The sequence below is a fragment of the Acromyrmex echinatior genome, chromosome 13 (genome assembly GCF_024713525.1).
Source record: "Acromyrmex echinatior isolate Ae372 chromosome 13, ASM2471352v2, whole genome shotgun sequence".
NCBI classification, from domain to species: domain Eukaryota; kingdom Metazoa; phylum Arthropoda; class Insecta; order Hymenoptera; family Formicidae; genus Acromyrmex; species Acromyrmex echinatior.
In genome coordinates, this window is record NC_141864.1 from 2,393,005 (window position 1) to 2,415,337 (window position 22,333).

The 22,333-nt window shown below is 30.2% G+C and overlaps 1 protein-coding gene and 2 long non-coding RNA genes across 4 annotated transcripts; 1 reads left to right on the forward strand and 2 right to left on the reverse strand.

The window, feature by feature from the left end:
* The first annotated feature begins 2,240 nt into the window (after positions 1-2,240).
* LOC147907515 (uncharacterized) lies at positions 2,241-4,158 on the forward strand. The gene has a single exon (XM_087412340.1). It carries the CDS (start codon positions 2,242-2,244, stop codon positions 4,129-4,131), a length of 1,890 nt encoding a protein of 629 aa, XP_087268466.1. The 5' UTR covers position 2,241; the 3' UTR covers positions 4,132-4,158.
* Positions 4,159-4,640: 482 nt separating this feature from the next.
* On the reverse strand, positions 4,641-6,404 carry LOC105153698 (uncharacterized). The gene is made up of 3 exons (XR_847118.2): positions 5,656-6,404; positions 5,138-5,406; positions 4,641-4,992 (listed from the first exon to the last, which is right to left on the reverse strand). It is a non-coding gene; the product is annotated as an uncharacterized LOC105153698 (long non-coding RNA).
* A 10,866-nt stretch (positions 6,405-17,270) lies between these two features.
* LOC147907516 (uncharacterized) lies at positions 17,271-22,192 on the reverse strand. Of its 2 annotated transcripts, none has more exons than XR_015547073.1 (2): positions 22,025-22,192; positions 17,271-17,951 (listed from the first exon to the last, which is right to left on the reverse strand). It is a non-coding gene; the product is annotated as an uncharacterized LOC147907516 (long non-coding RNA). The 2 variants fall into 2 exon arrangements; XR_015547072.1 differs by having other exon boundaries at positions 17,271-17,968.
* Between the last annotated feature and the right edge of the window lie 141 nt (positions 22,193-22,333).

Here is a 22,333-nt window from a genome sequence, read left to right on the forward strand (position 1 = left end):
TAGCAAAACCTTTGACACGCCTCTTACAAAAATCCTCAATCTTCCAATGGACAAGTGAACAACAACATTCATTCAACTCTCTGAAATCAAAATTGACGTCACAACCAGTCATCATATCCTGACTGGAATAGACCCTTCGTTTTGACCACTGACGCATCAAACGAAGCTATCGGTGCTATACTATCCCAAGGGACAATAGACAAAGATAAGCCACTGGCTTTCGCCTCCAGGACTCTTAATAAAGCCGAAACCCGATATAGTACGACGGAGAAAGAATTACTCGCAATCGTATGGGCCACTAAACATTTCAGACAATATTTATATGGAAGAAAATTCACTATCGTAACAGATCACAAACCTTTAATATGGCTCACGAACGTTAAAGATCCTAATTCGAGATTAATGAGATGGAGATTAAAATTAGAAGAATTTGATTACGAAGTAATTTATAAATCCGGGAAAACTAACACTAACGCTGACGCACTCTCAAGAATTCCGGTCAATGCAATTGATTCCTTCGTATCGGACGAAGAGATAAGAAAAATGCTTTCAGAGATTACGAGAATTAAGAAAGAAATTAAAATTGCCTTTAGTCAAGATCCGGTTCCGGACTGGATAAATATCGATCCGAAATCCGTCTCCACAATAAACTTTCGAAATTTAATCTTACCGATTCTTCAGGATACGAATACTAATCCTGATGAATGGACGTTATACTTCGTAGGACCTGTAAACTCTAAAGTTCAAGATTCAATTGACGAGTTAATCGACACGTACGACTTACAGTCTAGAACAAAAATTATAATAGAAGAACGACCGCCTCAATGGTTTAAAGAAAAATTTCCACTACCAATACTTACAGACGAATTCCTACCCAAGGGAAATCCTAAATTACAAAAGAAACCATCACCTCCTTCTTCCATTCCCTCATCCTCGAAACCAAGTATTAACAAACACATAATAATAAGAAACCAGGTTGGTAGGCAGACCAACAAAACTATACTTTTTATTGAAACTCCTCCTGAGATCACGAGAGAAAACGAAATATACATATCGCCTCATGCCACTCACAGACAAATGAGTATTAGATTGCATGACTTTCTAACCGAGGACGATCATCATGTTAACGTAGTACATGACCAGAAAGAGATCAATAAATTAATTTCGGTAATTGACGAATATTATCTCGGAGATAAATTATGTATTCACGTTTCTCAATATCTTACAGAAATAACGAACAAAAAGGAAATTATATCAGACGCTCATTCTGGTATATTAGGCGGGCATTACTCCGTCGAAAAAACACTTCAAAAAATCAGACGAAAGTATAATTGGCCTAACATAACTATCGATGTTAAAGAATTCATTGATAAATGTGAAAAATGCCAGTACAATAAACCTGGTGCACAGAAACCTTATCTCTACGTCTCTCCCGACATTCCTCAAATGCCCAACGAAAAGATATCCATTGATATCATGGGGCCTTTCGAAGTTACAAATAAAGGAAACCGATATATCCTTGTCACTCAAGATTACCTTACTCGATATATCCTAGTAGAACCGCTTATAGATAAATCGACTGCAGCAATTATAAGGCACTGTGGTGCTCCTAGTTGAGATACTTCGATAAACCTAAGGAGATACTATCCGATAACGCCCTTGAATTCACATCTAATGAATTTAAAACGCTTTGCGATAGGCTTAACATTAAACACGTACTTACCTCGGTATATCACCCGCAGTCTAATGGGAAGAACGAGAGATCGCATTTAATACTTGCCGAATATATAAGGCATTATATTAAAGAACAAGAGCAATGGGATAGTATTCTGTCCCAGGCTATGCTCACTTATAATTGCACAATTAATAAAAACACAGATTATACACCTTACGAATTACAATTCGGAAGAGAGCCTAATCACATCTTCAGTGAAGAAGATGAGCGATTAACTCTCCAAAATCAAATCGAAAACTTGCATATTCAACATGAAAATAAGTTGGAAGAAGCGCGCAGGAGCATACGCGACTATCAAAATTCCAACCTTCCTATCAAAACTTATACGCCGATAGAAAATAATGACTTGGTGCTTGTAAGAAACTTCAACGCCAAATCGTTTGAGGCACGGTGGAAAGGTCCTTTCCCTGTTGTCCGACACGATAAACACATAACTAACCACGTTAGAGAAAACGGTGAAATTAAACAATACCATCGAAGTGATATAAAATCATTTATTCCAGGCGATGGATTATCTGAAATGGATTGTCCCGATACTTCTTCTTTTGATACTTCAGGGTCATCCTATTAACAGCGCAGGAAAATATTCAATTACTCAACTAGACAACGATGAAGTAATTTACCTCGAAACTCTAAGCAAGATAAAATTATATCACGAGCAGTGGAAGATAGTTGTAGGATATAACCTAAACGATTTAGAAGATAATTACCATATACTTAAGAATACATATAAGGAATTATTAAAGACACGTTTTCGAAAACTTGATAATCAAAACTGGATTTGTTCTTCCAGAAAACGAATTATAAAGCGAATAAATCGATTCGAAGAAATAGCGAATGATTTAGAAAATGTATTGTATCTAGCAGAACTCAGAACAAAAACAAGAACTAAACGCGGTTTATTTGACTTCATAGGTGAAGTAAGTAAAACTCTATTTGGAACTCTGTCCGATTCCGATGCGAACTATTATAACAGCGAATTAGATAAATTATATACCGATCAGAAAAATGTTATCCAGTACGTTAAAAATCAAACTAGTATCATACTTAAAACTTTACATACTAACGAAAAAATTGTCGATGTAACTTCAAACGCGATAAGTCGCATAAACGATCAGTTTAACCGCCTCAGAAACTTGTCTCAGATTATTGAAGCAAATATTTGGATAGATGAATCCTTATTAGATTTAGACGACGAATTAAGAAAATTAATTGATGAAATTAGAAAAGCAGAAGAACTTATTACTAACGGAAGACACGGAACTATCAAGCCATACGTTTTATCACCCAGGGATTTATTCAACGCTTTGAGGCAACATAAACATGTAGATAATTTTCCCGTACCCTTAGAGGAGACGCAATACACTACTCTTATAGATATAAGCGAAATATCGATAGCATTAACAGAAAAACGATTGCTGATTCAATTGATAATTCCGTTAATAGAAGACAAATTCTTAGAACTAACTAAAGTAATATCCCTTCCTAGGCACGGATGGTTAAAACAATCCATAGTAGACACTCAAAAATTTATCCTATTAGATCCATTTAGAACTACGTTTATTCCTATTAGCGAATTAGAATTAAGCTCCGCAAAGAAACTCGGAAAATATCAACTATTAAAGCGGACATATCCCGATTATAAAATGGGTATAAAAGATAACTGTCTTACTGAAATAATTACAAAACGCGATACAGAAAAATGTACAACAAAGTATATGCGAATTCAAAATACATTATGGATCCAACTCCATACGAATCAAGATTGGATAGGAATTGCACCTAGAGAAGAAGCTTTGCATATACTCTGTTCCGATAAAACACCTCGAAATGTACGAGTATACCAAAATTTTATACTTCACTTAGAACCAGATTGTACAGCAATTTCCGAAACTGCAACTTTGAAACCCGAAAACTTATTTAAAGACGAAATTGAAATTCACAACACAATTCATTTAATAGATAAAATATCAATCAATAAAACGTTAGAGAAACATCAACTGACTGACATACCAATGGACTTAATAAGAGAAACTCATATTAATCCAAAGCATCTACAAACCTTAGGCAAAACAATAGACGAATTAGATAATTTAGCAGACCGAATATCACAGCATAAAAGAACTATCACTTGGAAGGAAACATTCATGCATTATCTCCATTTGACCGGATACATAGCCCTTGGCTCTATCCTTTTCATGTTCCTCTATAAGATTGGACTATTTTCAAATATAATTAATTTACTCAAGCAACTATTCGGAAATTGTTACAACCAATGTAGCTTTGGAAATCACGCTCCAACGCAACACGCCCATTATACCGCTTACTCTGCTCAACCCCCAAATCTCGAGTTAAAATCAGACGTATTAAAACGTTTGATTAACTATAAAATTTGATTACACTCCAAATTTCTTTATAAGGGGGAAGGTGTGACCATCGTCCATCAACCTACCTTAGGAATTTGCCTCTAAGATAAGAATAGAAGTAAGACTTTAGGATAAGATTAGATTCTATTGGAATTTAGACTCATTTTCGAGTCTTATAAAAGAAAACCCTCAGACTGTAGGGGCAGTCTTCGATATATTGCGAGAGCAGTTACGTCTCTAAAATTTTTTCCAAGTGACAATTATATAAAAAGAAAGGGAATACAATAAAAATAATTTTTTTATTTTTGAAATTGTTATCACAAATCTTACAGTACCATAATTTAACTCAAGAAATTAAATTTGACTCAAATTCAATTTATTATTTACGTACATACGTTAATATGAACGTTGTCTAGGTTAAAATTAATTCCAAAAATGAATTGATTTACATTTTGACACATACAAGTCAAAAATATCAAAATATTATTTAACTCAAGAGATAGGGTTGCCACTGCTCCATTGATATTTAACAATAGTGAGTTACCATGTCATATATTTTCAGTAATGTACGTATAAGTATAATGTATAAGTACATTTTTTATTATAAACAGCAATGAATGTATTTGTCGTAAGTTTTAAAACTAATTGTAAATTTCGTTATTAATACTAACATGATTATTATATGACAAAATGTTTGAAATTATAATATTCATTTAAAAAATGTTGCAAAAATATTTCTGACACCAGGAACATCGTATTATAGCAGATGCACCACATATGGAGCAGCGTGGAATTTCTTCAATATCCTTTTCAAAGAACCATAAATCTATGGTTCGGTATCTCTGGAGTTTCGAAATGAACGGTCATTCTTCGATATGTCCACTCTTGAACCTATTCTCAAACATATTTAAAAATTTTAAAATAATGGAGATAGCTGTATATGCGTCAAAGATTGTAATTTAATGATTTTATTATTTCTCAAATATAAATTAATATCATGATTTAATAACATAATCCGATCGCTAAATGTTCTCACAAAATTTGTCCATAGTGGCCCCGTTTGTGCATTTAGGTCGCGACCTATACAATAGGTGTCCTTGTTTATCGTGTAAGTTTATCTGAACCAGTGATCCTAGAAAGGAAAGCCAGGCTGCAACATGTACACAAAAGACGAGCCATATACATGTGCGCCCGACAGTTCGGCTCTCAATATAAGAGCATCGACACAATATCCGATTTGAATTATTCCTCTTTTGCCTCGTGCTATACTGAGCGTCTCCGTTTCATTTTACTACGCGTTGAGTGCTACATGTACATATAATGTATACATTTATACACATATTACATAAATAAGTATTATATATTATACATGTATAATATTTATATAATATTATATATAACGTATTGCATATGTATATAAATATTATTTACACACACACACACACACACACACACACACACACACACACACACACACACACACATGCACGCACGCACGCACAATTTATTACAAAAACTTATTTTTTTTTTGTAAGTGACATTTATAATAGCTACCTAATTTAAAAAATATTTAAAGTAATAGAAATAATTGTTTCTTAATACAAATGGTATAAATCTTCTATGAATATGAAACAAATATAAATTTGAAATATTATGTTGTCATATCCCATTCACGGCAACTAATTGTATCTATAATTGTAAGATTTGTGATAACAATTTCAAAATAAAAAATTATCTTTATTGTATTCTCTTTTCTTTTTTTGTCACTTGGAAAATTTTTAGAGACGTAACTACTCTCGCAATATATCGAAGACTGCCTCTGCAGTCTGAGGGTTTTCTTTTATAAGGTTCCAATAGAGTCTAATCTTATTCTAAAGTCTCACTTCTATTCTTAGAGGCAAAGTCCTAAGGTAGGTTGGTGGACTATGGTCACATTATAAGGTTCGAAAATGAGTCTAAATAGAATCTAGTCTCACTTCTATTCTTATCTTAGAGGCAAAGTCCTAAGGTAGGTTGGTGGACTATGGTCACATAATAAAGTAAACAAGGAATTCTAAAACAAAATCAAAGTTTAACACATAAATGAGAATCACATAAATCCCATAAACTGAAAATATGAAACAAACGAACGTTAACAACTCCAGTATCCAGGAATTTATTGACAATATATTGATTAAACGTTGGGGATATATATATAGTGGGCTAATATTTGTGCAATATTATGCCAAAAATTGTGTTACTAGGGAAGTAGAAAAGAAGAAGGAATGAAAAAAGGAGGAAGAAATAGCACAAGTAAACATATTAATTAATATATTCCTATATAACATAAAACATACTCTCTAATATAAGTATTTGTTTTTAACAAGCATCATTTTTCTTATAGGTACATGATGTTTCTTAAAGACATTATCACTAGATGAAGCGAGATCGATATCATCTGTCGCGTCTGACATAACTTGTTTAATAGAAAACTTAGAAAATAATACATTCGATGATATATGAAATAAATGTTCTGCATTAATTTTCATTTGTATAGAGAGAAAGAATTTTTAAATCTTGAGATACTATTATTTTACTTTTTGCATGATATGCTGTTAAATTAAAATCATTAATCAGATGAATCTCTGTTATCTGTAATGAAAAACACAGACATAAAAACATATCTATTATTCATAAAATACATTTTAAATTCATTTTAGTAATTTGCACTTATGACTGAAAGAAGTATAAATGCAGTTACAAATATTCAAAATTATTTACAATTTTATACTACCGCGAAAACTCGCAAAAGATTAACAATTACAGACTAGTTTTTGTATAAATTGAAAGTGTTTCTTCCAGATGCAGCTTTATTCGATATCGATAGATATCGTTTAATGATGTTTCTTTTATCGTCAAAACCATTGGCGGCTTTGACGAAGAAAATTTAGAAAAAGAATGGTTTACATTGCATTTAGATTTTACTATAATAATATAGAAGAAAAGAATTTGTCAAAATTAAATTTTGATGAAATGTGGAAGCGGATTTTACAATGTCAAACTAACGTCTAATCGGTCAAGTATTTCAACTTTATCTGGTTTTTGAATAAAATCAGATCATTTCTAAATTCAAATGCTGATTTGGAAAGAATTTTTTCATTTTTACCAGATGTAAAAACACGAAATAAACATTCATCGACTTTTACAAATGCTATTTGCGTTAGGTCTGTCTTACAGACAAGACGAGAAAGCGTTAAATGAAAATTAATGCAGAACATTTATCTCGTACGTCATCGAATGTATTATTTTCTAAGTTTCCTATTAAACAAGTTATGTCAGACGCGACAGATGAAGATGATATCGGTCCCACTTCATCTAGTGATAATGTCTTTAAGAGATATCATGTATCTGTAAGAAAAATGATGCTTGTTAAAAATAAATATTTATATTAGAGAGTATGTTTTATGTTATATAAGAATATGTTAATTAATATGTTTACTTGTGACATTTCTTCCTCCTTTTTTCATTCCTTCTTCTTCCCTAGTAACACAATTTTTGACATAATATTGCACAAATATTAGCTATACTATATATAATATATATATATATCCCCATCGTTTAATCAATATATTGTCAATAAATTCCTGGATACTGGAGTTGTTAACGTTCGTTCGTTTCATATTTTTATATACATATACAATACATTATATATATATATATAGTATTGTATAAATATTATACATATATAATATATAATATTTATTTATGTAATATGTGTATAAATGTATACATTATATGTGTGTGTAGTACTCAACGCGATAAAATAAAATGGAAACGCTCAGTATATCACGAGGCAAAAAGGGAATGATTCAAATCGGATATTGTGTCGATGCTCTTATATTGCGAGCCGAAGATAGCCGAATTGCCAGGCGCACACGTATGTGACTTATCTTTTGTGTATGTGTTGCTGGCTCTCATTTCACTAGTGCAGATAAACCTACAGGATAAACAAGGATACCTATTGTATAGGCGACATAAATGCACGATATAAACATAACCACTATGGACAAATTTTGTGAGAACATTCAGCGATATATTATTAAATCATGATACTAATTTACATTTGAGAAATAATATCATTAAATTACAATCTTTGACGCATATACAGCTATCTTCACTATTTTAAAATTTTTAAATATGCCTGGTTCAAGAGTGGACATATCGAAGAATGACCGTCCATTTCGAAACTCCAATAGATTTATGGTTCTCTGGAAAGAATGTTGAAGAAATTCTACGCTACTCCATATGTGATGCATCTGCTATAATACGATGTTCCTGGTGTCACAAATATTTTTGCAGCATTTTTTTAATGAATATTATAATTGCAAACATAATCATGTTAGTATTAATAACGAAATTTACAATTAGTTTTAAAACTTACAAAAAATTAATTTATTGTTGTTTATAATAAAAGATGTTCTTATATTATTGATTATTGAACATATATGGCATGCTCACTATTGATAAATATCATTGATTAATTAGATATCAAAGGAGCAACAGCAACTATTAAGTTAAATAATATTTTGATATTTTTAACTTCCATATATCAAATGTAAATTAATCAACTTTTGGAGTTAATTTTAATCTTAGACAACGTTCGTATTAACGTACGTACATAAATAGTAAACTGAATTTGAATCAAATTTAATTTCTTGAGTTATTAGGTGTTGGAATTAATTCGTAGCGTTTTACAAGTGATGGGAAGTACTTTCATTAATGTATTTTTTAATGCTCATGTGAAATAAATAACATTCTTTCATTAAAAAACGCTACGAATTAATTCCAACACCTAATAAATTATGTAACTTTATTGTTTTAGTTAAGTTAACGACATATCGAGCAGCAGTGGCTACCTATAGAAATGATTTTTGAGAAAAATAATTCAAATTGGATATAATCTGACATTATAAATTTAATTAATATAATAAACAGTTATTTTGATATCGTCGAAATGTCAAAATTTACAGATTTAAAATAAAAAATTTCATCATTTTATAACATTATAACATAAAAGATATTTTGTCATATAAAAGTTACAAAGAAGTAAATATTTATATAATAATAATAATAATAGATATGTCTTTTTAATAATAATAATAGAAACATATTTTTTAAATGACGTTTCTCAAACTATTCAAGAGTGAGAGGAATAATTCGCATAAAAAAATGAGAGTGGAATAGGTCTACTGGGAAAACCACTATAAAAAAAGCGCTTTCTTTGCTCTTTTTATAGTGATTTCCCCTAATAGATCTTTTCCATGCTATCTACGTCATGATAGATAATATGAAAATCGTGGCATTTTATCATTCTCTTATAATAGAAATCTATTTACAATTAGTTTTACAATTACCTTTATCTATCATCAACAATATTGTAAAAAATAATTATTTTTTAGAAAAGTTCTGAAAGTCGTTGCCAACAAACGGTTTGATGAGTAAAATCAGTCCTCATGTGTAAAGTGATGTTTAGCTTTCTCCGCTATATCTCAAAAATTATTCAAAATATACAAGATATAATATATAATCAGATAAGATAAGATAAGATAAGATAATAAAAAAATGTTTTATACAAAAGTTTTACAATAAAATTGCTTCTATTTATTTATGTCAATGATACTTTTTAGAATATTTATTTTAAAGTTTTTTTTAATTTTGAAAAATAATTATTTTTAAAAAATATTATGAATGCTAGTGAATACAACTAATTTTGTTGTAAAATTTTTGTATAAAATATTTTTAGATATCTCGAATGGTTTTCGAGATACAATAGAAAAAGCTGAAAACCATTACATAAAGAGTGATTTCATCCTTTCAAATCGTTTTTTTTGATCAACTATTATTTTCTAAATTCATCTATTTATGTAAGCTATAAATACAGAAAGTTTCATTAAAATCAGAATTTGACACCTCGCAAGGGTTCCATATTAGTCTATAATTTCGCTCATGTATATTATCCCATCTTTCCATAATTCTAATTAAGTAAAATACGAATAACCTCTACATAATTGCCTATGTTAAGATTACATTTCCTTTTCTACTAAAGGATTCCGCACAAATCTTATGAAAAATTTAATTTCGCAATCGAATTGCCTGAAAATTTGATGTATTGTAAATCTTGTCGTTCTAATAAAGTCTCCACGGGCACGACTTCCTGAACCGTTTGACCTCTATGAGGCGTCATTTTTTAAAATGGGCTAATACTACAATATTTTATTTTCAACGAATGTGGTGCATTTCTACGTTATTATTTATTCTTTCTGTGTATAGTTTTAAGTAATAATATTGACTTAATTCTCACAAAAAAGCTATAAAGATATTGAAGTCGATAACTTGATTTTTGAGATTTAAGTCAACGCTGTGTTGCTTCACGTCTAGGGCGCGGAAATTTTTGACACGATTATGGGGCGCGCACGAAGAACCACTGCGCGCTTTGTTTACACTGAGTAAACCGTGCGCTAGTCGAAATATTGCTATCTCATTTCAATGAGCATCCGGTTTGTACAGCGAATTTTTGTGCCCGTGATCGTGCTTGAACTCCTGCGACCTATTATATAATTTCTTTCAAAACTATTCTTTAAATCAATTGTTTTCACAACTACTTTTACAAATAATTCTTTTTAGAGCTACTTTTCACAATAGTTGTTTTCATAACTACTCATACTATTAATTCTTATCAATTAAATATTTCTTTCTTGTAAAAAAATTATATTTTTTTAATAACAAAAATTCATTTTTCTATTGTATGTTATACAAAATTTACAATAATCAAGCATCCCGATTTGTGAGAAACAATCAGGTGAATATTATCCTTATAACTTTTTACTTAAAAATATACATAGAAAGAATTTGACGTAAGAATGCAAATAATGACGTAGAAATGCATCGTACACGTTTAAAATATAAAATTATAATATTAATCCATTTCGAAAAATGACGCCTCATGATGGTCAAACGGTTCATTACAGGGAATCGTGCCTGTGGAGACTTTTTATCAGAACGACAAGATCTACAACATATTAAATTTTCAAGCAATTCGATTTTCCGAAATTCAATTTCCTTCAAATAAGGTTTGTGAGGGATCTTTTCAATCAATTAATTACATGCTTTATTTTCTTTTCAAGAATATATAAATAAATATACTTGGTGTAGACTCCGGCGAGACTCTAGCAATAATTCACAGGAAGATAGATGGGACTAAACTGAATAAAAAAATTTTGTAGTATTTTATAATTTTCACAATAGTTAACAAGATAATAACTACTAAAAATTGTCGAATATTGTTCTTCAATAATTTTTTATTCAAATACTATCAACTTTACAAGTAAATAAGAAAAAGTGTAAAAGACAAAAATCATTAATAAATTTTCTTCTTACAAAACTTCTTATAGAATTTTCTTCTTATAGAACTATTAAGAATTTTTCAGAATTTTTTATCAACTTTTAAGTACTGCATTTTCTTATTTTTACCAACATAAAAAAATATGATATTAAACAATTTCTGAAAAAACAATTTCTAAAAAAATTCTAAAAAAGTTCATAGAACTTTATAAGAAGAAAAAATAATTTTTGTCTCTTGTTGTTTTTTTGTAAAGTTAATAGTATTTGAGTAAAAAATTATTGAAGACCAATATTCAATGATTTTTAGTAATTAACTTATCAATTATTGCAAAAATTGCAAAATGATGTAGAAGACTTTTAGACTCAACTCAATTTAGTGTCATCTATCTGTGAATTATAGTTAGAGTCTTGCCGGACATCCTATATATACAATACAATATACTATATAATATACTATACTATATACTATATATACAGGATCCGGCAAAATGATCTCCCACATTTTAATCTTTAATAAAAACGCCATTGTAAATGCTATTTAGATTTTATTTTTATTAACTGAAAATTTATGCTATGCCATTTGTTTTTATTGAGTTTTGAAAATTACAAGTGCAAGTGGCGACCATTTTTTTCGATACACATTCGAAGCTGATTTCTAAAAGTTTCCATCACTCGAGCAATAATTTGAGGCGATATTCCTGTAATTTCTTGACGTATTGCTGCTTTCAATTCGTCAATGGTTCGGGGGTGATGTTGAAAACTTTCGCTTTCAGGTAGCCCCAAAGGAAAAAGTCGCATGGGGCAAGACCCTGTATATATATAAAATATGTATATATATATATATATATATATATATACATATTTTATATATATATACATATTATATATATATATTATATATATATATACAATATATAGTATACAATATAGTATATTATATAGAATATTGTATTACTGAGGATTATCTACTTCTTTTATTTCTTCGCATCTACAACAGCGTATGACTCTCATATATGAGTCTCATCTAAATTTTTATTATTTTTTATTTTTATTGATATATATATATATATATATAAAATAAAATTATATATATAAAATATGTAAAATATATATAATATATATAAAATTGATATGTATATAAAATGAATGGATTACCTGATTTTCGAGGCTAAAGAATTTGAGTTTCCTTTCGCTAATAATCCTCCTCTAATCGATCGTGAGAAAAAAATCTCGAATTAATTATATTTTACTACACTTACGTATTCCTCCATTCATCTTGTTCGTCATTACCATCTTGTTGTCTTCGCTGAACAATAGTGTCGACTAACAAAATTAATTTCGCACTCGTCATTTCCTCTGAATTAATCTATAAAAATCCCGACGAGATGCACAGCATTGGATGTTAAGACACGTAAACCCCAGTTAAGACTGAGAAGTAACAGTCTGCCCATGAGGCACGTGTCCTCGCCTCTAACCTAGGGGTGGGGAGTCCTAGGAATGGAAACTGATAAAAAAACTTACTCATAGAAAAGAGAGAAAAAAAAGATCAACCACAGTCCCAATCTATGTCAGACGATATTCATATGAAAATATCTCCGTATCCTATACTTTATATATATATATATATATATATATATATATATATTTATTTATTTTTTTTTTCCATGTTTAAATTAAATAAAAGAAATCCATATACAGGATATCCCAGAATGACCGACAAATATTTCGTGTACTAGTAGAACGAACTAAACTGACGAGTCGAAAAATCCTTCACCATTTTCACAATAATTAACAAGATATTAATTATTAAATATCAGCGAATATTGGTTTTCATTTATTTTTTATTCAAGTATTGTCAACTTTACAAAAAAAAAAAACAAGTAATAAAAATTATTTATTTTCTTCTCATAGAGCTTCAAAAATTTTTATCAATTTTGTACTGCATTTATGTAATGTTCTCAAAATCGACGGAACAGATACCTGCCTCGTTTCCCCTTTCCGTAAGAATTTTTTTTCAGTCTCTTTTCCCTTTCCTCCGCTACTACACGAAATCATTTGAACCAGTCGACATCATGATGCTTTCACTTTTGTCATATGACTCAATTTTCTTGTGACAGAAAAATGTAGAAGTCCTGGTAAAGCAGATATATTAAGATTTGAGAAAAATCAGTGCCGGCAGTCATCACAAAAGTAACTGCCAATCCTCTATATGTAGTGCAGCCTTCATGAACTCATGATGTACTGACTGGATCGTCTTCGGACAATGAGTCAGCGTATTTTTCAGAACGCATCATACTGCGTTACGGAAAAAAAATAAAACTAAGATGCAAACAGTTATGTGCCTTTTGTTCACTCGAAAGATCGTCTGTCCCTCCATCTTCCCGGTATTCTTCCCTATTTTCAATCCCAGCAGGTAAAGAGGATGGACCATTCTCTTTGCCCCTATTTACTTTGCTTAAAAAAAACCTATTTGGCGTGAATTTGAAAAGATTAAAATAAGCAACAAGTGAAAAATTTTAATCTTGAATACACATTTAAAGACAGAGAATTCTTATTAAAAAAATCATTCACACTGATTAAGAAACAATTATTGCTAATAATTAAACTACCTTAGCGAAACTCGCAAGAAAATATACAACTTTTTTTATTTTTCTATCAAACGGGCACAATCATGTATTGTTTCGAATTTTCATGGCATCGGTCGGTCATTCCTTCAACAGGTAGAGACTCACAGCATTATCTCAGATAGATAAGAAAACAAAAAATATTTGCTCAAGGCATTCACTTTGCCCGAACTTTCCCTATATGCTTTCATCTCTTTTAACTAATTTTAGTAATTTTTATAATTTGTAATTTTTAGTAATTAACCATCACTTTAGAAATTAACAATATTTTCTTTTATTTGTAAACTAAATTTAATGATTTTCCTTTTAAGTACTAATAATAGCATTACTACTCTCTTTTATTGAATCATATGTTTAATGGATTCCAATTTTTAATTAGCAAATAATTGCGTTTTTATTTATATATCAAATCATCAACATGTAGCTATTGTTCTAAATCTACATTATTTCAGACTAATGACTATTCGAAACACGTTCCTCAATTATATAATTTCATATGCGTTTTTTGAGTTCTTAAATAAGAAAAAAAAACGATTAAACACTCATCTATACAATTAATTTATTGGTACAATTTACTATTGTACTGTATATAATTTTCACATATCGACAATAGATTATTAACTAATTAATTTTAAATGCTAATCAACTTAACCCCCCTCTCCCTCTCCCTCTCCCTCTCTCTCTCTCTCTCTCTCTCTCTCTCTCTCTCTCAATTTAACTTTAAAACCTATAAGCATTAACCTTCCCCTCCAAGGATCACATATGATCCGGACCTAATTATAAGAATTAAATTGCTTCACTAAAAATTCAGACTAACGTTTGCACTGCTTATCAGAAACAGATGTTATAACATCCCTTCAGAACGTTGAGTCATACTCTGGAGCGATAAAAGTGCGTTCGACTCTTGGGTATTCGCCTTTGTGCATAGCGAGACGAAGTCCAAGCGTCCTTCCAAATCCATTCTATTTTTCTTCATTATCTATCCGAGTGATCCCAAAAAATAAATTTCCAATTGTTTGGATGTAACAGCCATAACAAATTTCCTCTTTTTTTAATTTCTAAAATATAGCGACAAAATTTTTAGAAATTTTTAGAGAAAAGACTAGAAAATCCACTTCAAATTACTCAGTGAAAAAAATTATAGCGTAATATATTAGGTGTTGGAATTAATTCGTAGCGTTTTTAATGAAAGAATGTTATTTATTTCACATGAGCATTAAAAAATACATTAATGAAAGTACTTCCCATCACTTGTAAAACGCTACGAATTAATTCCAACACCTAATATATATATAATTAAAAATCAATTTAAAAAAAAAATGCCAAACTTAACTTATAATTAAGGACATTTATTAAGGTTTTAAAATGCTTTTTCGTACCATCATTTCGTGATCATTTTTCGCGAAAATATGTGAAGTTTAAATTTAATCCTTTTTAACGCTGATTAAATGACGTTAATTAAATGACTTTAATTTTGCTGAGAAACAACAGGTAAATTTTAAGCTTTAAAATGCTTTTTTAAATATCTCGATACGATGATTTTTACTTTGTCTTTTATTGACCTCTATACGATTTTTTTTCATTGAGTTATTTAACGCCGAAGCAAAAAGGATCGTTTTTGCTTCAACGTTAAATAATTCGGAGAAAAAATATCACACAAAGCTTCAACAAAGCAAATTAAAGATAAAGATTTATTCTTTCAAACGATATAAATGGCATTTGTGTACAATTTTTAATTCACGCCGTGGAACTTCACAAATTTTGTAAAAAAATTTAAAATATCCAATGCGTCTTTATTTATGTTTGTGTAACTTCACAAAATACAGTAAAATCGAGTTTTTGGAGTACCGATCTGAAAAGTAGATTTCAAATTTTAAAATGCTCTTTTAAACATCATGATATGATGATTTTTTACGAAGTCATTGTATCTTGAAATTTACCTACTTTTGTAGGATGGAATAAGTGAGCCTTTAATTTTGTTGTTTTCTGCATATACTCACAAATTTTGTTTCATTATATTTTCATTATATAATATTAAAAAAATTTATATATATATATATAAATTTTTTTATATGTATATATATATATATATATACATTGACTATTCATGTTAGAAAATCTATCACATGCAATACTGCAATGTGAGCATGAAAATTGAGGAAAGGTGTGTATGGAGACAATACGTTCTGCCTCCTCCCTTACGAGGTAGTGTGAAGTTGGCCTCTCACTATTAAAAATAAAAATATTATCATTATCATTCATTTGATGGTCGTTTGGTGATGTTTGCTAGTTCATTCCCGACGTTTGGTAATCAAAATTATAATGAGAAATTTCAAAAAAATTACATACGCGCATGAAGTTAAGCCCTCCATTTCTAAAACTCAATTTTGCAGACTTAACTGTAAATATTCGTAACTATAAGCATTTGTTTGGTGGTCGTTTATTGACGTTTGATAGTCTATTCCCGATAATTGGTAATCGAAATTATAATTGAAAATACTAAAAAAATTATACGTGAAGTTAACCACTTCCGTATGAAACTCGGCTATTTCTATTACACTAAAAAGTAATTTTACAAAAGAAAAAAGGATATGAAAATGTATGAACATATTTCATATATAATTATACATGTTCCCAGTCAGAAATGATAATGGAATCGATATCGAACCGATTATCATTTCTGATTAGGTTTATGAATATTATGAATATTATGCATGTTTTTCTGTTTGTACATATTCATGCATGAACAATTTTTTACCGGGGAGTGAGATCGCCCTGGTAAAAAAAGTTGAGAGAACGATTGAGAACGATAAGATTTCTATCAATGTGTATCGTTTTCTATAAATTTATATCATTTTCTATCGATGACCTCGCAATCTCTATAAAGTGAGCTTATTTTCAAAAATCGGAAATTTTATTAACAGTTCTGCAATAGGTCTACAATTCCTGCTAAGTTTTATAAATAAATAATTTCGTTGATTTAGTTAAAAAAAAAAAAGTGGCACTTCAAGATTCGAGATTCGAATTGATTTTTATTATGGAATCTTATAGGTAGTTTTTGAAAAGTTCTATAGTTCCTGATAAATTTTCAACATAGTTCCAGTCTCCAAATATTTTTAAATAAATTAAAAATCTAAGAATTGACATCTCAAAAATAAATGTATATTATGAAATTCTTTTATTCTCGAAAAGTCCTACAATTCCTGATAAGTTTTGGTGACAATTACAGCCTTTAAATATTTCTAAACAATTTTTTAATCTGACCGCACTCTAAGAAGTACTTAATAGTTCTTAAAAGTCTTAATAGTTCCAGCCGATTTTTTAGCATTTTCCAATAATTCTACAATAATTCCGAAGATTTCTATCGATTTCAGAGTTCCAGCCTTTAAATATTTTTAAACAATTTTTTAATTTGAGCACTGGCATCGCATCACAAGAGTAAAATACCTCTTAATAGCCAGTTTCAGCCGACCTTTTGTATTTTCCAATATTTCTCCTGTTGTATTTCCTTGGCACGGCATCCAGTGAAGCCGAGTTAGGCGTTTCAGCAATAAAAACATTTTATAAAATTTATGAGTTTTCTTTGATAAAATAGTTTCTTTACAGTAAAACACTTAGTTGAATTAGTTACTTACAATATTTTAATCAGATAAACGGACAGAGTGACGTGACGCGTTCTTCGTTTGATAATGACTCTTCTCCGCTTCACATCATCGCATTATATCTTCTGCTCTCCTCAGTCGTCTTCAAATCAGCGCTTCCTCGTCAGCGTTCTGATTATTGATGATCAAAGATGCAATGGTCGAGTTTTATCGATGCACAATTCCGGCCTTGTGTTTCTTCTCTCTTTTTTATAATATACTCTTTCAAAATATATAATAAAATATATATATAATAAAATATATAATAATTCATAAATATAAATTAACATTTCTTATAATTCTCCATATGTACTACTTTTGGCACTTGTGCAATGGCACTCGTAGTCGACATCAGTAATGTAATAGAGGAAGTTTTAACTCGGGAGCTCCAAGAGGAATGCGGGGTGCGAAGGAAGATGTGGGTATAATGTCATGAAGAGTGGCAGTAAGAAATACACAGATTTTGAGGATTGCAGTCACGTACAAGACAACAAAAAACATCACAAAAAGGGAATATAATCATGAACAAAAAATGATACAAAAAAACAATGATTATAAAACGAAAAGTGTTTCAAAGGGTATATTTGTCAGTATATGCTTTAACCGTTTTTCGGCTAAGATATGGCGTAATGTAATTTTTCGAGAAACATTTATTAATTATTTTAAATAAATATCAACTTTCATAATTAATCGATTGAGTGCCAACATCTGGCTGCTATCGAAATCAATGATATTGAAACGCAATGTTTCCCTCTCTTGATAAAAAAGCCTCAATTGTTTATTCTTTTTTTGGGAGAGGGGACATGATAATCGAACATGTCTTTTGCAATATGTTTCAAGTTTAGTAAAAATGTAAATAAAACTCAATAGAATTGTATAAATAGTAAGTTGTCATAAATTTTTATAAGAGTAGAAGCATGTCTAAGATAAGTGCGTAAAGATTGATCGCGACAGAAATGATTGATATTTCGAGCGTCGACATCTGGTTGCTATTAAAAGTTAGTAATTGTGTTTTTATATGTATGAGACAAAAGAAATTGAAACACTTCCCATACAGCACAGAAGATTGAAGCAATATTGCTGCAATGTTGCAATATTACAGATTGCAATGTAACATTGCAGAGGTATTATAGAAATGTAAATTAACAATATGCCTGCAAAATGTCAGTAATATGCTTGTAATATTCCACAAACATTACAAAACTGTAATTCTTTAATTACAATAATAATAATATAAAAATGTAAGTTTTTATATTTATGTACAGTTTTTTAGTTTAACAGTCGTTTTTATGATATAATTAATATAATTCATTTTATATTTAAATAAAAAATTTATTGATCTATTATTTGACAGCTATTTCATTAGCTAAGTTTTATATTTATTTTAAATATGAAATCAAAAGATTGTATAATATGGAATTTGGATACAATCAATACATCATTATCGGATAAGATGATAAACAATTAAACTGCTGAAAATGATTTATTAATCAAAATATTAATTATATGATCGATGTATTTATGCCTGATATGAACGCAAGAATAAACAAGTGCCCGAACTTTATTGATAAATTTCATTTTTTAATCGATCCATCATTTTTTAATCGATTTCAATTGACTCAAAGTGGTTTCGAATTAAAAAGAATCACTGCGATTAACTTAATCCATAATTAACACGCTTACTAAGCGATTGTATTATTATATCAATGTGGATAATATTTGTAATTTGTTCGGGGCACACACATACATGCTTTATCCTTACGAATAAATTTATCTTTCAGAATTAATACTATATTTATTGGAATATTTTATGATTTTATCATTAAAAATTGCTTTTGGCACATATCACTAGAAATGCGATTTGTAGAAAAATTGTTATTAATCAATTAATATTGCAACGAAATGTTCCATTAATATTGCAATGTAATGCATTTGGATAAATTTTTTACGAACACTCTAAAATGAAAACTATTTTCTGTACATATATCTCACTAACTTTAATTTTTCTACAAATAGCATTTCTAGTGATATGTGCTTTCCAAAAGCAATTGTTGAGTGGTACAAGATTATTGTCGTGAACGACCATGCGATTCTTCCCGCCAAAGGGATCGAACATTTCAAAGATTATTTAGAATCTTAAATAATGGTTATATATCATCGGATTTTCGATGGCAAACAATTTATATGCTTCAACAATTTATATGTTTCGTAGACATGAGATCGGACTTTGACGCTGTGATTTAACAATAATTATCTCAGCGACTAGCACGGTGGACAAACGCGGTGACACTACCACAGTGAAGATCAAGCGGATCGCGGCGTCTATGATCCTTTTATCGCGTTTGTCGCGAGTTATCGATCTGCCGTCTGATTGGTCGAAATCCAATCGTAGATGAATAGGAGGAGGATCGAATCACACGAAATTTGGAGAAGTCAGTCTTTCGAGAGAACGCGAAAAGATAGTAACTCTGTCGATCGAACGCGAGTCCGTACATTTTAAAGTGCTGAAATCATTTTCAATCAGTCCGATCTTAGTGTTCGCAAGTATTATCCTCATGACTCAGAGTTTTCCCCTAAGCGTCGTCGCGAGGTTATCGTGAACCAGAGTTTTAGCCTCTAAGCGTATGCGCAAAAGTGTCCGACTGGGTGACAGTCCCTAGGCGCATTCGAAATATTGTATTGTATTGTATATCCGCGGTTACCGCGGATACTTTTTAGATGACCCAATATTAACAATAACTAAGTGATAAGTAACTGAGAAACTGTAAGATAAACAGAACAGTGTACATAGATAATAAACAATTCTTTTTTAAATCGAAATCTATTATGTGATATTAAGGTTATTGCATTGATGTGAACAGTAATTTTTTATGATAAAACCATAAAAATTATTCCAATAAATGTATTATTAATTCTAAAGGATAGATTTATTCATAAGAATAAAGCATATATGTGTCTGCTCCGAACAAATCACAAATATTATCCACATTAACATAATAATATAGTCGCATGGATTAAGTTAATCGCAGTGATTCTTTTTAATTCGAAGCCACTCCGAGTCAACTGAAATCGATCGATTAAAAGATGACTGTATGAAATTTATCAATAAAATTCAGGCGCTGATTTATTCTTGCGTTCACATCAGACATAAATACATCATCGTTAATTAATATTTCGATAAATCAGCAGTTTAATTGCTTATCGTCTTATCCGATAATGATGCATTGCATCCAAATTCGATATTATACAATTTTTTTATTTTATATTTAAAATAAATATAAAACTTATATAAAAATTTATTATATTAATTATTATATCATAAAAATGGCTGTTAAACTAAAAGACTGTACTACATAAATATTATAAATTATATTTTTATATTATTATTGTAACAATTAAAGAATTACAGTTTGCAATGTTTTTGGAATATTACAGGCTTATTACTGACATTTTGCAGACATATTGTTAATTTACATTTCTATAATATCTCTGCAATGTTATATTGCAATCTGCAATATTGCAACATTGTAACAATATTGCTTCAATGTTGTATGGGCTTATACTGTAACGTAGATCTAAAGCAGTATCCTGATTGGCTCATCAGCTTAAGTTCATGTTACTATTAAGATTACTGTTAAGACTTAAGTTCATGTTACTCTTAAGGTTACTGTTAAGGTCATTCTACATCGGTCATATCGTAGACGTGGCAAGTCACAAACTTGTCACTTTAGCCAATCCGAGCTTATTTAGCTTTAATTTTAAAGTCACATGATGTTTACGGCGCTTTCAACGCTACGATACGACCAATATATTGAGTCATCTAAAAAGTATTCGCGGTTTTTTGTTACTAGATGTGTGTTGATGGTCATATATCTACAAAGTACCGCGGATACTTTTTAGATGACCCAATGAATGATCTTTACAGAAATTTTTGTCTGCGGCAGTCCTAAGGGCCATAGCACACAAAAATATTTAAGCTGTAAAGCTAAATTTTCACGAACTGCTCTAACAGACTGTTTCAGTGACAAAAAATGTGATCAAAATGGATGCTTGATATTCGTCAATTTTGATCACGTGATCCTTTTGTCGCTAAAACAGCCGATTTGAACAACTCATGAAAATTTACCTTAAAACATAAGCAGTAAGTGAATTGACCAATCACAATAGAGTTTGTAAGTCCATAAGGCTGGGTTTTCACTTGACGCTACGACGCTCATTTTCAGCATCAAAACAGGTCACGTGATCAAAATTGATGCTTGACACCTTACTCATACTTACAGAATTTTGTGTGCGGCAGCCCTTAACACAGTTGACACACATAACCTCAATCGCTAACAGAATATTTATCTTCTTTTTCAATTTTGGCGTCTGCCTTTAGTAAATCAGGGAGTTCAATAGCACCACAACGAAGTACAGAGTGTCAGAGGTTGGAGCAAGGTTGGAGTATGTTTATTTTTTACGACACTGGAACGATCCAAATATGGCGGTGCAGGAGTAATGGTAGGGATCCGATTTGGTGGTAGGGATTCGATATCTATAGGACTCTAATATCCACTATCCACTACCCATCTATACATTCTTATTTAT